At 42.3% G+C, this 15,553-nt stretch overlaps 1 protein-coding gene and 1 long non-coding RNA gene across 4 annotated transcripts in view; one reads left to right on the plus strand and one right to left on the minus strand.

Moving 5' to 3' along the window:
• Nucleotides 1-3,842: 3,842 nt before the first annotated feature.
• On the minus strand, nt 3,843-12,989 carry LOC120375154. The gene is made up of 4 exons (XR_005586469.1): nt 12,656-12,989; nt 12,102-12,294; nt 4,737-4,884; nt 3,843-4,195 (listed from the first exon to the last, which is right to left on the minus strand). It is a non-coding gene; the product is annotated as an uncharacterized LOC120375154 (long non-coding RNA).
• Nucleotides 12,653-15,553, plus strand: part of CHN1 (chimerin 1) — a 145,020-nt gene continuing 142,119 nt past the window's right edge. For 2 of the 3 annotated variants that reach the window (XM_039495871.1, XM_039495874.1), the window contains exons 1-2: nt 12,664-12,763; nt 13,013-13,132. In XM_039495871.1, coding sequence (XP_039351805.1) covers nt 13,114-13,132 — 19 coding nt within the window. In that variant the 5' untranslated portion in view covers nt 12,664-12,763; nt 13,013-13,113. Of the gene's footprint in view, nt 12,764-13,012; nt 13,133-15,553 lie in introns of all 3 variants that reach the window. The other variant, XM_039495872.1, reaches the window with a different exon arrangement.

Genomic DNA, 15,553 nt, shown 5'->3' on the forward strand with positions numbered 1-15,553 from the left:
AGAAAAAAAAATCTTAAACCATAATGCGAGACATAATAAGATTTTTCACTAGTTTTACTAACTGTAACACTTCAGGCAGTCTTCCTGCTGCTATACTATACTGCATTGGGGAAAAGTCAACATGGATTTGGAAAGGGAAATCATGCCTCACCAATATACTAGAATTCTTGTGGAGGAGGGAGTCAAAAAGCATGTGGACAAGGGGGATCTAGTGGATATAGTGTAGTTAGGTCCCTCACCAAAGGCTCTTAAGCAAAGTAAGCTGTCAGAGGATAAGAGGGAAGGTCCTCTCATGGATTGGTAACTGGTTAAAAGATTGGAAACAAAGTGTAGGAATAAAGGGCCAGTTTTCAGAATGGGGAGAGGTAAATAGTCCCCAGGGATCTGTACTGGGCCCGGTCCTATTCAATATATTCATAAATGATCTGGAAAAAGGGGTAAACAGTGAGGTGGCAAAATTTGCAGATGATACAAAACTACTCAAGGCAGACTGCAAAGAGCTACAAAAGGATCTTGCAAAACTGGGTGACTGGGCAACGAAATGGCAGTTGAAATTCAATGTTGATAAATGCAAAGTAATGCACAGTGGAAAACATAATCCCATATACATATAAAATGATGGGGTCTAAATTAGCTGTTACCACTCAAGAAAGATCTTGGAGTCGTTGTGGATAGTTCTCTGAAAACATCCACTCAATGTGCAGAGGCAATCAAAAAAGCTAACAATGTTGGGAATCATTAAGAAAGGGATAGATAATAAGACAGAAAATATCATATTGCCTCTATATAAATCCATGGTACACCCACATCTTGAGTACTGCGTGCAGATGTGGGAATTGGAAAAGGGCAACAAAAGGGCAACAAAAAAAATTAGGGGTATGGAATGGCTTCCATATGAGGAGAGATTAATAAAACTGGGACTTGTCAGCTTGGAAAAGAGACGACTAAGCGGGTAAATATGATAGAGGTCTATAAAATCATGACTGGTGTGGAGAAAGTAAATAAGGAAGTGTTATTTACTCCTCATAACACAAGAACTAAATGAAATTAATAGGCAGCAGGTTTAAAACAAACAAAAGGAAGTATTTTTTCCACAGAACGCAGTGTCAATGTGGGGAACTCCTTGCTTGTGAAGGCCTAGACCATAACAGGGTTCAAAAAAGAACTAGATAAGTTCATGGAGGATAGGTCCGTTAATGGCTACAAGCCAGGATAGGCAGGGATGGTGTCTCTAGCCTGTTTACCAGAAGCTGGGAATGGGCGACAAAAGGTGGATCACGTGATGATTACCTGTTCTGTTCATTCCCTCTGGCAGTGGTCACTTATTGGAAGACAGGATATTGGGCTAGATGGACCTGTGGTCTGACCCAGTATGGACATTTTTATGTTTTTATGCATTGCTTTACGTCTGCATGAGCGTGTCTGTTAAGGGTCACTAGCTAGTTTCTTCATCCTTCTTTTGCAGTATCTGCTCAGTGGTGGTTGGCTAACTGCTCATCCAAAGCCACCCATTTTCATTATTCCCAGTATATCTAGAGCACCCTGTTTGTACTAACAACGTTCAGGATATCAGTGCTCAGCAGTGCTTCTTCCATGCTACGTGACAGCAGTTTGAAAATGGTGCTGGCCTCCTAAAACCAGACAAATTATGGGATACCGGGAAAGGAATCATGGGAGTTTGTCCTCAAGTTCTGGAATTCCAGTAGGTATCTCACAATGTGCTGTAAGAAAAATCCCAGAATGCTGTGTGGCTATTTCAAAAAAGTACATGTGGACATGATGACTTAAGTAGCTTAAACAAAGTGGTGTGGATGCACTGTTTCAGTATAGTTGTACCTGTATAATTATAGAAGAAAAACTCATATTAGCTAAGCTTTCCAATGTAGACAAGCCCATAGTTTGTAGTGTTTTGGGAAACAAGTAGGACAGGCCCTGATCCTCCTTGCAAACATGCTAGTGCACATCTCAGCAATAGTGTGGAAGCCCCGTCTCTCCTGCCATGCAATCCTATTTACAAAGGGCAATGGTAGGAAATGTGTTAATGCACATTTGTCTGTGGTAAGTGATTGCTTATTACACACTTTCTTGTTACTGTTTCCTTGGCAGGGCCGGTGCAATCCATTAGGCAACCTAGGTGGTCGCCTAGGGCACTAACATTTGGGGGGCAGCATTTCCGGTTCTTCAGCGGTGACGTCATCGTCGGCATTTAGGCGGAGGGACCTGAGGCAGAGGGGCACAGGGAGAGCCGCCTGCAGCAAGTAAGGGGGGGAGCGGCACGCAGGGGAACCGCTCCCCGCCCCAGCTCACCTCTGCTCTGCCTCCTCCCCTGAGCACGCCACCCTGCTCTGCTTCTCTCTCTCCCAGGCTTGCAGCGCCAAACAGCTGATCGGCGCTGCAAGCCTGGAAGGCGGGAGAAGTGGAGCAGCGACGACATGCTCAGGGAGGAGGCAGAGCAGAGGTGAGCTGGGGCAGGGAGCTGCTGCACAGCTCCTCGGGCCGGGGGGAGCTGCCGTGGGGCGGGGGTGGGAGCTGCCACAGGGCGGGGCGCAAGGTGGAAGTTTTGCCTAGGGCATGAAACATTCTTTGCACCTGCCATGTTCCTTGGGTGGTGTATTGATGCTCTGATTACTTGGTGAATTTTGCTGTGGCTGGTTCTTATTTAACAATTTAATTTATCCATGTTGCTATAAAATTGTGTGTAGACACATCCCTGGAGGCTTTTAGTGACTCTTCAGTGACTAAAACTGCCTGCATGTAATTCTCCTTCTCCTTATAGTTCACTCCTCCTTCTCCCAGTTCCCCTCAGAGTTGGGGAAATTCTTGTTTTGATTAATAGTTGATTATATCAAGAGGCACTGAAGCATTGGTTACTGGCCATTTGGGGTTTCCAGGCAAGGGCGAGCTTCCTGCTGGCAAGGTGGTTGAAATGCACATGATTTTGAGGTGTGCAAAGGAGACCTGTAATACTCCCTGCCCCGAACGTGGGGATCTGTTAGAACTTACAGCACCATATAAAGATTTGGGAGTTGCATGCAGTGGTGTGGAGCTAATGGGGCGGGGAGGGCAACTCATGGGAGGGACACAAAGGGAGGCGCGGCTGCACCGCCCCCAGCCCTTCCACACAGCTGTGTCTCCTGTCTGGGGTGAGGTCTGTACAGCCCCGCTGGAGGACAGGGCTGGGGGCGGTACCAGTACAGCTGCGCCGGAGAAGCTGCCGGTGTGGGGTGCTAACTCCTGGGAGCAGCGGCCCCACATTCTGCTTCTTTCAGTGCTGCAGTTCCTAGGAGAGCCCTGAGAGCTCTGAACCTCAGGATTCTCCTGGGAACTGCAGTGGTGAAAGGAACAGAACATGGGGCTGCCAGGCGGCCCCACACTGGCAGCACTTCCGGTGCGGCTGTACTGTCCCCAGCCCCATCCTCCATCAGGGTTGTACAGACCCCAGAGACGCAGGTGCATGGAAGGGCTGGGGCGGTAGAGCCGTGCCGGAGGAGCTGCCAGTGTGGGCCCCACGTTCTGCTCCTTTTGCCGCTGTGGTTCCCTGCTGAAAGTGCCCCCCCAAAGGCATCTAGAGAGGGGCATGTGACCCTTCTTGCCCCTTTCAGACATCACCTTGTTTTAAGTACCGGTATATGAGTGGGGCCTTTTCAAGCCAATAAGTGTAACTGAAGGTGCCACCACGAATGACTTCTCGCCGTGGGCACCCTCCAGCTCCACTTCTGTTCAAAATCTGGCTCTGCATGTGAATAATTTTCATGTCACCATTTCACAAATCAGTGAGAGTTAAAATTTAAAATGTTCCAATATAAGGTATAATAAATTACAAGCTGAACATTTAACTCCTTTGCTGCTGGATAGAAATGCTGCTCTTTACACTGAATGTTTAACTGACATCAAGGTAACACCAGAAAATACTACATATAACATAATCTCTGGAGCAGTGAATGTTTGCCAAACATTCTGGGTATATTCAGTAGCCAGGAAAGGGCTTAGAATTGTCTTTCATTGAAAAATAAGGAGCTTCCCCCCAGCAGTGCATTATTAAGCACTGACAATGTGCTTAGCACTGTACGTGACATAAAATGAAGATGGTCTTTCCCATGAGAGAGCTCACAATCCAAAGAGAAACAGAATGGAATGGAATGGAAGAGCTCATAAATTTGATCGTTCAATTGAGCTTTCATTAATGGCCTCTTACCTGCAAAAGAAAATCAAGACTAAATTACTAACTGAATCAGCTAAGTATTTTCATTTCCCATTATTTCCTGCTTCCTATTATTACATGTAAATCCAAACCAAGGATTTCTACCATCGATTTCCATGGAAAAAAATGCCATCTAGTGGTAAATGAAAAATACTTACAACATTTCTCTTTACTAAGTTTCATGAAGTTATATATATTTCAGATATTCTACCACATTTTACAGCAACTCATGTTTTCTTTTATTTTACTGAGAAACTTCCCTATCAAAGGCACTATTTAAAGACAAAGCAAACTTATTTAAATGGTTTGTTAATAAGATAATTTACAGACATGAGTTGCAACACAATAGGAAAAATGATCACTTTCTAAAGTCTTGTCTAGACACAAAACCCAGCTTGCATCAATGTAATGACATCTGTTTTTAGACCCACTTAGGTCATGTCTACACTACAAGCATTGGTAGATGCAAGTTATGTTGGCATATAACTGCCAACGTCTGTATATTGCTCAGGCATGTGCACACTTGGCTACTTACAATGTATATTCCAGTGTGCCTGAGGAGCACAGCTGTCGACTACAGTCCTCATCCTGGAGTTTTAGGAGATATTTCTAGGTATGTGGGGCCCAGGTCATGGAGTGCTTTGAAGATCAGGACATCCAGATCTTGAACTTGACTCCATATTCTATGGGAAAACAGTTTAGTGAGCTGACGACAGGTCTGACATGCTCGTGGTAGTCCATTTTGTTAAGTGCACAGCCCAGTCACAAATAAAACCCCTGTTCTGCAGCTATAATTAATCTAGTAACATACTCCTTAATCATACTATATTACATATTCTCCTATCATTTGTTGTGAAGAGCCCATTTTGATGTCGCTTGCATTGTGTAAAGCCTGGAACTCGTTTCTATGAGAAAGTAACACTAACAAAATGTTGCTGATTCAGGACTCAAACCAATGAAGAGCTGAGCACTCTCAACTCAGATTGATACCAGTGATTATTGAGGGTGATTATTACTTTGAAGGATCAAGCCCATTGTGCTCTGTAGGGCTGCCACCATGTAATGGTGGTGACTGCTTTCCATTTGATACCTTTCTCACTCGATTATTTGGTCTCCTATGACTATCTAGCTGCATGTTAATGATTATAATGAAAGTGAATGGTTTGAGAATTTTTAAGTCTAGCACCCAGGTTCATTGTCAGGTGGTTATCCTTTTCCAGCTTCCATCCTTAAACAATAGGAGCAAGAGAAGCGGGGAAAAGAACAATGCTTTTCTTTTGTAACTGGCATGATTGAAGGGACTTTAGAACTTGTTTCAGTAAATTATAGGATTTCAGATTAAACCATGTGCGTCAAGTAACTAGGTCTAACATATTATTTCTGAAATCTTACAGGCCAATTTTATAAACTCTAGGGTAATTGTCTTCGTTCTCATGAGCACTCCTATCGAATGGATGGGGCTTCCTATGTATAAGGATTAGAGTTGGGTGAAAACTAGAAAAAAAAATGGTGAAAATTTGTGAAGTTTCCATTTCACAGGGTTCTAGATAAGCCCATTTTTCACATTTCCCCCCTAAAATTTTTATCAATAAGTTTTTGTGCACCAGAAAGCCCACTTTCCAGTAAATGGAAAATTTCTGGTAACCGTTTTGAGAATGTTTGCAATAAAAAATGTTGATTTAAAAAGTCAAAAAATGTGAAACAATTCATTTTGTGGGGGAAGCCATTTTTCAAACATCCCCTTTACTAGTTGCTCTCAGTAGCAAATAAAGTGTTAAATATTAGTCACAAACAAATATGTCAAGGTATGTTTTAGACTCAATGTTCCTTTTCTTCAGCTTGTTACCAGTGGAATAAAATTCTCAAGTTTATAAATATTTAGCCCCGGGTTTGTTTGTTTTTTTATAATAAATGTATAAAAGAGCAAATCATTTTGTAAAACTTTAAAAAGGGAATGGGGGTCCAAATTTGAATCAATTTAAATCAAAATTCCCATTGTCTTAGATTGGGCCCCAGGTTTAGAGTTCTCTGTTGTAAAGAGCAAATTTACAACCTGGTCCGCACCCAAAAGGGCCTGATCCTGATTGCTGCTGAGGATCTTAGGTTCCCACTGTGTCCACTGGGAATTTTTAGGAGTTAGCTGGGAGCATACTTCACCGAGCTGTGCTTAAATCATTGTTATTGTTGGTGTACTAAGATGTGTCGGCATGATAAGGTGTTATGTAATTTTAAGATAATGTTATTGTTAAACAAACAGCCATGTTAATTTCAGTTTCATTCAAACCACTGGGTGTAGGGGAAGGAACAATGTTTGTTTTGTTAACTTTGGGTTAGATTCTTTCTGAGCTGCACCTCCCCCAAGAGGACAGGGGTTGAGATAGATTTACATCACCTTCACACCTTTTGCCTGCTCCAGGGGCTGCTATGCTCTTTGGGTAAATTAGAGCAGCCTCTGGGCAAAGCACTGACTTAAGGCTGCCGCTCCTGACATGACTATGGCTACTGCCCCTTGCATCCCCAGCAAGTCACTCTGCCAGGGGATGCAGGGGAGATGGGCAGCACTAGGCTGTGAATGTTAGCCCTACATTGAGCAAATTTTTCCAGGGGCTGTTGTGGTTCCTTTGTTTTCTGCAGGCTGCTAGGATAGGAGCCAGAATAATGGTCTGCGCCAATAAATCATTTGAGATATTGTTTAAGCATGTCTTATTGATTTGAAAACTCAGGTCAGTCTCAGAATACTTTTTGGCAAAGACATCACCATAATAAGTAATTGTGAAATGACTGATACACTTCCTTAGACTTAAGCTGTAATAGTAATAGCAGTAGAGATAACATCAGACTGAGTGAAAAGAAGTGACCAGATTAATCTCACTGATCCTAACAATTCTAGCATTGATAATACTTCTAACAAAAGTACTTTCTCTGAATAGGAAGCATATTTCTGGTGTAAACAAGACGTTCATTAAATTACAGGAAACACTTTTGTATAGCAGAAAAGTAAAAGCTGGCTATTTAATTCCAGGAAATATAAGAAAAACAGTTTAAAGATCCAACACCTTTTAAAAAAAAATGTTGGGGAGAAAATTTATCCAGTCTTTAAGCAGAGTGGAAAAGGCAGTTTTGTGTTCTACGTTTTCACAAATCTTTGTTTTCTATCCCTTTTTTCTTCTCTAAAGAAAGTATCATTTCTCACTAGCAGAGCTGGTCAGGGAAGCTATGATGGAACCATATTCCATTGATATAGAAATGCTTTGCAAAATTGGATCAGTTTTGCTAGATTTTCATTTCAGAAGAAAATAGGGAAGAAAAACTTCTGATAATGTCAAAACAACCCATTTCAATAGTTTTGGAATGAAATGTGTTGACTTTTTTGTTTTGAAAGGACTTTTCATTTCAATTTTTAAAATTTTGTATTCTATAATATAATACAAAATAAAAAGTCAAAATTGAAGTGTTTCATTTTTGTCTAAACAAAATGTTTTGATCCGCAACAAATATTTTTTCAATTTTCCTTCAAAAATTTCAGTTTTTGTTCCTATTCTGAACAAAACCAGATTTTGAAATCTCAAAATCTTTCACAAAATGGAACTTCCATCCTCTGCACAGCTCTACTCATTAGTGTGTTGGAGTAGGGGCACTGGTTTGAAAACTGACTGCAAAGTTGCATGTGTGTGGGATATTTTAAGGAGCAGAAGTTAGCTAAATAATATGATAGTCTGAACTGTTATGTGCAAGCAAGTGAATTCACTGGGTAAAAAAGTTCAAATTTTGTTGGAGGAAGTGAATGCTGTGGACCTAAGTTTGTAACTGCTTTGCTGAAAGATTGCACTACTTTTATACACCTATTGGGCATAATCCTGCAACCTTTGGTCATGTGAACAGTCTTTACGCACAAAAGTTGGCTCCATTCATTGCAGTGGGATTAGTTGTAGACACAGATTCTAGTCCCTGCTCCACTTAATTTATAGTGATTTGGAATGAAAAAACTCTGCTCTGAATCAGGCAGAACAGGGATATGCATCACAGGATAGTGCCCTACCCACCACACTTCGCAATCTTTCTTTCTTTCCTGTTCCACCGCAGAGAGCCCTTGATTCAAAAACAAAACAAAACAAAAAACCCTTCAGCCGCAGTTCTGTTTTTGTAACAAACCTAAATTTTGAAAGTTGTTTCAAAACAGAATTATTGTTCTCTGGACAGCTCTAGTTGATAAACAGGAGGAAAAAAACCCATCTCTGATGTTGCAGTCCATATGCTTTATGGAAATATGCTTATGAATATGACTAACTGGAATATGCTTTATGCTAAATACCCCTTGTATAATGTCATTAGAAAGCTTGTAATCTACTAAGTGTGTTCATCATATTTGTTTGCATGTATTACTTCTATATCTGGAGTTAGGAGAATAAGATATAAACTTGTATCACTGATGTAAACATATGAAGTGGGGGCCATTAAGGGTGCTCCAGAAACAACCAGTTGTAAATGGCCTTATTTACTTTCCTGCATACGTGTGGGCCAGCCCATGGGGAATGGAGACTAGGGGTCTTACAGTGACATGTGACCATGTCACCTGGTGATGAAATCCATCTTAAATCTGGTACTTTTCCATTTAGAAGGAAGGGTGGGGACCCAGAGAGACAAAAGATTCCTGCCTTGTGCCAAAGCTATAAAAGAGGATGGAGCAGGACAAAGGAGTATGCCAGTAATAAGAAAACCCCTGCTTACCACCTGAGATGTCTGCTGGAACTAACAAGGACTGTACCGGAGAAAGGATTGGGCCCAGACTAGGAAGGAATCTCTTCTGTGAAAGAAGCTTATTGGAAAATCTCTGAGGGTGAGATATTACCTGTAATCGGTTTCTTAATGTATTAGACTTAGACTTGTGTGTTTTTGCTTTATTGTGCTTGGTGACTTACTTTGTTCTGTCTGTTATTACTTGAAACCACTTCAGTCTTACTTTTTATACTTAATAAAATCACTTCTGTTTATCAATAAATGCAAAGTAAGTGATTAATACCTGGGGGAGCAAACAGCTGTGTATATCTCTCCATCAGTGTTACAGAGGGTGGACAATTTGTGAATTTACCCTGTATAAGTTTAATACAGAGTAAAACGGATTTATTTGGGGTTCAGGCTCCCAGAAAGGCTAAACACTGGGCGCTGGGAAAGTCCCTGTTAACTGAGAAGCCCCTGGGCTGAATGAACCTGTTTCAGTGAACTGCAGAAAGGCGTGACCCAACCTCTGGGTCTGTGCTGGAGCTGACTGGAGTGTCTAACTCAGCAAGACAGGAGTGGAGGGGTGCCTGTTCTGGCAGGAGGGTTGTTCTCAGTGGTATCCCAGCTCATCGAGTGACAGTATCGAGGGGAGTCTCTGTGACTGAACCCGTAACACCATCACAATGCCTATACACCTTCTTTGAGCTTCACAATCCTTAAAGTGCAGTTCTAGGCTGAAAAATGGCATTGTGGGCCTCTATTTATAGTTTCAGTGATATCTGTATCAAATGTGCTCAATTCATAGGTAAAAGTGAAGGGGTTTTTTTTCTAACTGCCAGTCCTGGAAACTCTGAGAGTCGAGCTTGGGTTCTTTTCATCTTACATATTGTTACAAATAAAGGTCTTGCAGGCTACATTAGGTTCACAGTGACACCTGTGCAATTTCATTGTCTTCAGTGGTGCCTCCGCAGCCCCCATTGCCTTCAGTGCTTTTGCAAAGGTGTAACCTATTATCATTATAAACAGTTGGGTTGAGATTCAGGATGCATTGGAATTCTCCGCTCATTCAATTTCAGCTGAATTAGCTCAGCGGGGCTAACAAAAATAAAAAGCAACAAAGTTATTTCTGTCACTAATAAGCAAATCGGTCTCAATGCGCAGGGTGGGGGGCAGATCTACGTAATAAGAAGTTGCCATTTTTATGTACCTGCTTTTCAGGGTAATAGTGCATTTCAAATTTTCTTGTTTCTATATGTAAGCAGAATATATTATACTTCCGAAATGTCAGCCATTCGGTGCCTTATATATAGCCTTGGTTTCACTTTTAAAAGGTGTGGCCCTGGAATGTCTAAACATGTGGCAGTAGGGCCATATATTTCTAACATTTCATATTTCTAAATTTTGATTAAAAATCCATTTTCCCTTCATTTTTCACCCAGCTATAAAGCTGGTTGAAATTTTAATGATAAATTTCAATTTTTAAGTAATTTTTCTTTTTCTCCTCATGTGTTCCCTGTTTCTTCTACCAGCTTTATGTGGCACTGTGAGGGTTGAACAACTATGTGCCAGTGAATTATGACTTTCAGTGAGATTTAGACTCATAAATACCTCACTGTTGAAAATGGGATTTAGGCTCCTAAATCATATAGATGCTTTAGAAAATTTTTCCCATAGTTCCTTACAGTCTCAGAACATTGTACCAGCATTAATTAACTAATCCTCATACAATATCACTCTGAGGCAAGGAAGGATTAACCCCATTTTACAGATGGAGACTGAGAAGTTACCCAAGGCCTCCGAGCATGAATCTGTGATGTAAATGAAAATGTAACTATTTAAAGTAACTGTAAGGAGGATACGTGAAGTAGTAAATAACTACATTTCTTTGGGTATAAATGATTTGTTTTTTCCCTCAGAATTACTTCAGTGCAAAGCTGCTCTTTCAGGACATTAATGTATGTGTACAGTAATATGCTGTTGATATATTATTGTGACTATATTAAGAAAGAATAAATGAAATGTAAAAGTAAGAGGTAAAATTTAATTATAGGGTAAATGTGTTGCCGCAGTTCCTTTTACATGTTTCCTGTTCCCAGACTCCAGTTCTGTAAAATGTTATGCACAGGTGTATGATTCTGAAGTCTGTGTAACTCTTGCTGAAAGAAGTGAATGCTTCAGGTGTAACTCCCTGCAGGATCAGGTGTAACACTGGAATATCAGGGTTGGAAGGGACCTCAGGTGGTCATCTAGTCCAACCCCCTACTCAAAGCAGGACCAATCCCCAGACAGATTTTTACCCCAGTTCCCTAAATGGCCCTCTTAAGGATTGAGCTCATAACCTTAGGTTTAGTTGGCCAATGCTCAAACCACTGAGCTATCCCTCTGGATCAAACACTTCTGTAGTTCACAAGGACTCCCATACTTACGAGAACAGCAATCCAAAATGACCAGAGCAGCATGTTCTCTGCAAACTCCTATAATCTTACACCCTGTATTCTCTTACCAGTCCCTCTAGCTGGACCCTAGGTCCAGGCGCGGTTCTAGGCATTTTGCCGCCGCAAGCACAGCAGGCACGCTGCCTTCGGCGGCTTGCCTGCGGAGGGTCCGCTGGTGCCGCGGCTTCGGTGGACCTCCCGCAGGCGCCTGCGAGAGGTCCGCCGAAGCCGCGGGACCAGCGGACCCTCCGCAGGCACACCGCCGAAGGCAGCCTGCCTGCCGCCCTCGCAGCGCCGGCAGAGCGCCCCGAGGGGCTTGCTGCCCCAAGCACGCGCTTGGCATGCTGGGGCCTGGAGCCGCCCCTGCCTAGGTCACTTATTTACACTTGATGACTTTTGTGCCAATACTTTATGGGAGGCAAACTCACTGTCATTCCACATGCTGGTTTTTTCTCTTTATTTTGTAAAATAAAACCAAGTTAAAATGGAATATGGCTATTATCTAATCGTTTTCCTTCCTCACAGATTTTGTTGTGAAAATTTTGTGGAGCGAAAGGGGCTGAGGTAAATTGCATTATACCAGGGCTGCCCTTGAGAGCTAGGAATACCCCAGGTTTTGAGACCTGATCTAGTGTGCCTTTCAATGTTACCCAAACAGGTGTTTTCTCCCAGTGTTTCTAGAAACCTGCAGCCTCTGTCTGCTTGAGCCAGTAAAACTGAAACAGGCTGGCTGAGTATATACGCACCTTAAGAACCGTTCTGAACCAGACCTGGGACTTGTTGCCACCCTGCCCTTCCCAGGCCCCTAGCCTGAGTCTTCCTCTTCACCCGCAGCTGCTCACACACCGTGCACACATGCCTACCACCGTAACCATCCTCTGCTGCTCCCTGCCCCTGCTGGTGCCTCAGTTGTCCCATTTTCATACTGGCAGTTTGACACTGCAAAGTTGAGAGAGAAAAGGTGGGTGAGGTAACTCCTTTTATTGGACCAACTTCCCTTGGCGAGAGAGACAAGCTTTGGAGCCCCAGGGAGCTGAGCGATGCCCAGCCGGGGGAGGCGAGAGATGTATTCCCTGCCTGCAGCTGCTGCATGCTTGGAGCCAAAGGGGGGCAGAGTTTGGGAGAGGGGAGATTTTCCAGGTTTGTTTCCTGCCCCCCGAATCAATCAGTGCCTGCCTGTCTCCCTCCCCAGCCAGAGCTGGGTGCTGTGCGCACCCCTCCCTGAGCTCAGGCTCGCAGGGCCTGCTTGGAGGCTGGGGATGGGGTGGCACATGAATTCCCTGTTGCTATGGGAACTCACGCAGTCATCCGCAGACTGGCCAGGGAGAAGGAGAAGCCGGTCATGTGGTGAAGCAAGATGGCTCCCGGAGCCTGAAGGCTGCAGTGTGAGCGGGTGGGAGGGCGGAGAGTGAGTACGGGCTGGCACTGTCTATCACAGCCATGCTGCTGCAGTCATCACTGAGGCAACAGCTGCCGCTGCTGCTGCTGCTGCCCCCTTCTCTGCGCTGCGCTCCTGGCTTCCGAGCCAGGGAGAACTAGCTCCGCAGCCCCCCTTGGGTTGTAAACCCCCCCCCCCCCCGGCTCCTGTGCGCATCGCAGCCGCAAGTGGCTTTCCCTGCTGGGCTTCTGACAACCCCGTGTCTAACTTCTATTGCAGGGTTTTCTGCCTGCCCCTCTGCGCCCAGCTGCTGGGCCAATGCCCATTCCGCGCTGTCTGACCAGCCTGGACGTGATCCCGCCACTTGCCGCACCTTTACAATGGCCCTAACCTTGTTTGGTAAGTAAAACCCGGCTTTACAGTAGGGTTCCGGCTGGCTCATCCTGCTCCCAGGAGAAAGCCTAGTGGGTGGGGGTATGTCTGTGGCTCTACAATAATTCTGGGCTGTCTGACGTTCCTTGTACAGGGATGATGGCTAGCAAGATAAGGCTGCTCTCTCCCATTGTTTCCCAAGGCAGAGCCTATGGGCGTGTGCTCCTTCTGTTAATTTCAGGTTTGTAAAGTAATAGCTCGCTACAGTTATTGGGCACTGCCGTATTAGGCTACAGATATTCTCAGGCGTGAGCCCTCTAGTTACACATCACCTGATTATTACTATAAAGTTGATGGTTTTGCAAAAGAAAAATACCCGCTCCCCCGTTAGTTCTTTATAGCCCAAAAGCTATTACTACTGTTGCTGTGCAGTGCACAAGACTAGCCTTTACTGAGATAGCTCAATGCCATGGACATTGCACTGCAAGTATATTTGAATGGTAATATAAATAAAAGTTATGCTGCTTTAAAAAGTGCTCTAATGGCAAGAGGAATTGTACAGCAAAATGATAAATTAGCTAATGAGACAACCCCTGTTCTTCTGGGAATATCTCTGTATAGTGCTTAATTGCCCATAACAATTAGATGTGTTTCTATAATTATATTTAATAATACAAATTCAAGAAAGAACACAGTATCTAAAGGTTATGAATGTTGGCTTTGAGTCTTTTTGTAACATTAAACAATGTGTTGGAAAACAAAATGTAAAGACTACAATTTTCACTGTTGAACATGTGGTTTCTCTTAAGATTATTAAGCTTTATTGTGCATGTTACTTATTTTGCAATTTAAAAAGGTATTGGGCGGCACACAGTCCATTTACCTAATTATGCTAAAGCTAGCAATACAAAGGAAGCAAAAATTAAAATGATTAATATTAACATAATATTGATTTGAACCAATTTCATTGCTCTCATAAACAACTCATGGATGCCTCTTAATTCAGAAGTGCTTTCCATTAAGTAATTTTACATAATTACCATTTATCTGAAGTGTGTTTCTAATGTTTTTTTACTTCTTGTGTAAATAATTTGTTTCGATTTATTTTATGACTCTGAGGTTAGTGAAAAGTCTTATAAGTATCAGACATGATTCTTCACTCTTTCTGATCATAATTGTTGTAGTATATTGTACCCCCTGAAGACCAAATGCAGCATGTGTACTGAACAGTTCTCTTCAGGTGAAGTCTAGCTGGTATTGTATTTAGCTACAGTGCTGTCATTTAAATTTATATTTCCTGTTTCAGTCTTTTGGTTTACAACCTTGGGCATCCTAAAACAGTTGAAAATGGAACAAACAGTAGGCCCTGATCTTGCCGCTGAGGCCTTGTGGTGGACCCCTGTGCCTATGCAGAGTCCCACTGACTTCAGGGGACCTCAATGTGGACGCAGGGGTCTTGGTGCCAGTTGCATGTTTGGGGCTGAAGTCCACTCCTTTTGCCAATGCAGGATATAGAGACCAAATAGCAATTTGATGTTTATATGCTAATATTATTGTATATATTAAATATCAGTGTAATTTACCTAGTAGAGAAAGAGATGGCAGGTGTAGGAGGTTAACAGTACTAGACAAATGTCACAGTTATTCATAAACATTAATAAAATCAAACAATTTTTACACTGTGTAGAAAATAGAGCTACATTATGAACCTTTTACTTACATTGGTGAGAAGTTACATAGGTAGTTCCATCATAGACATAATCTGACTGTATAATTAATTACAAATAACCAAAACAAACACTGAAGTTAACAATAACAAAAAAGCACTTCTTAGTCATCTACAGGTTGATTTTTCCTTCTCTTCTTGTTTTATTTCATATATGTATTTTATGTACCAGATGTGATGCTGCTGTTCTTTTTTTAAAAATAACAATGTAACTTAGAAAATAAATAGACATCATGAATTTTTTGGATGGACCAGTGCCATTTAGACTAACGAGTGAAGAAATGTAATGTGAGGACTTCTACTCTGTCCTCAGTTCATTCTGTTGTGTCTAGTTTTTAATAATATCTTGCACCTGTTGAAGACTCCTGCAGATCCTTAGCTGGTGTATCTTGTCATATCTCCATTGACTTCACCCCTTTAAAAAGCACAAAATGGGGAATAAAAAAATCACAATAAAATTACGAATCAGCCCAATAGATGATGATAAATACAAATGATTCCTTTGAGAAATGGAAAACAAGTAAAGTTCTTCATTGCTGGCAATTGTTAATGCCGTGATGTGAGTGAAAATGTAGATAAATACACAAAATATGTGCAGTGTGGCTGCAATATAGTTGTTGTGAGACACAGAACTTTGAATTTGTTCATGTAAATGTCAAACATAACTTTTATTTCTAAAAATTAATACTTGCCATGCCAGGCTTGTATTAAACTCCCAAGGT

Source organism: Mauremys reevesii, linkage group 11 (assembly GCF_016161935.1).
Source record: "Mauremys reevesii isolate NIE-2019 linkage group 11, ASM1616193v1, whole genome shotgun sequence".
Lineage (NCBI taxonomy): Eukaryota > Metazoa > Chordata > Testudines > Geoemydidae > Mauremys > Mauremys reevesii.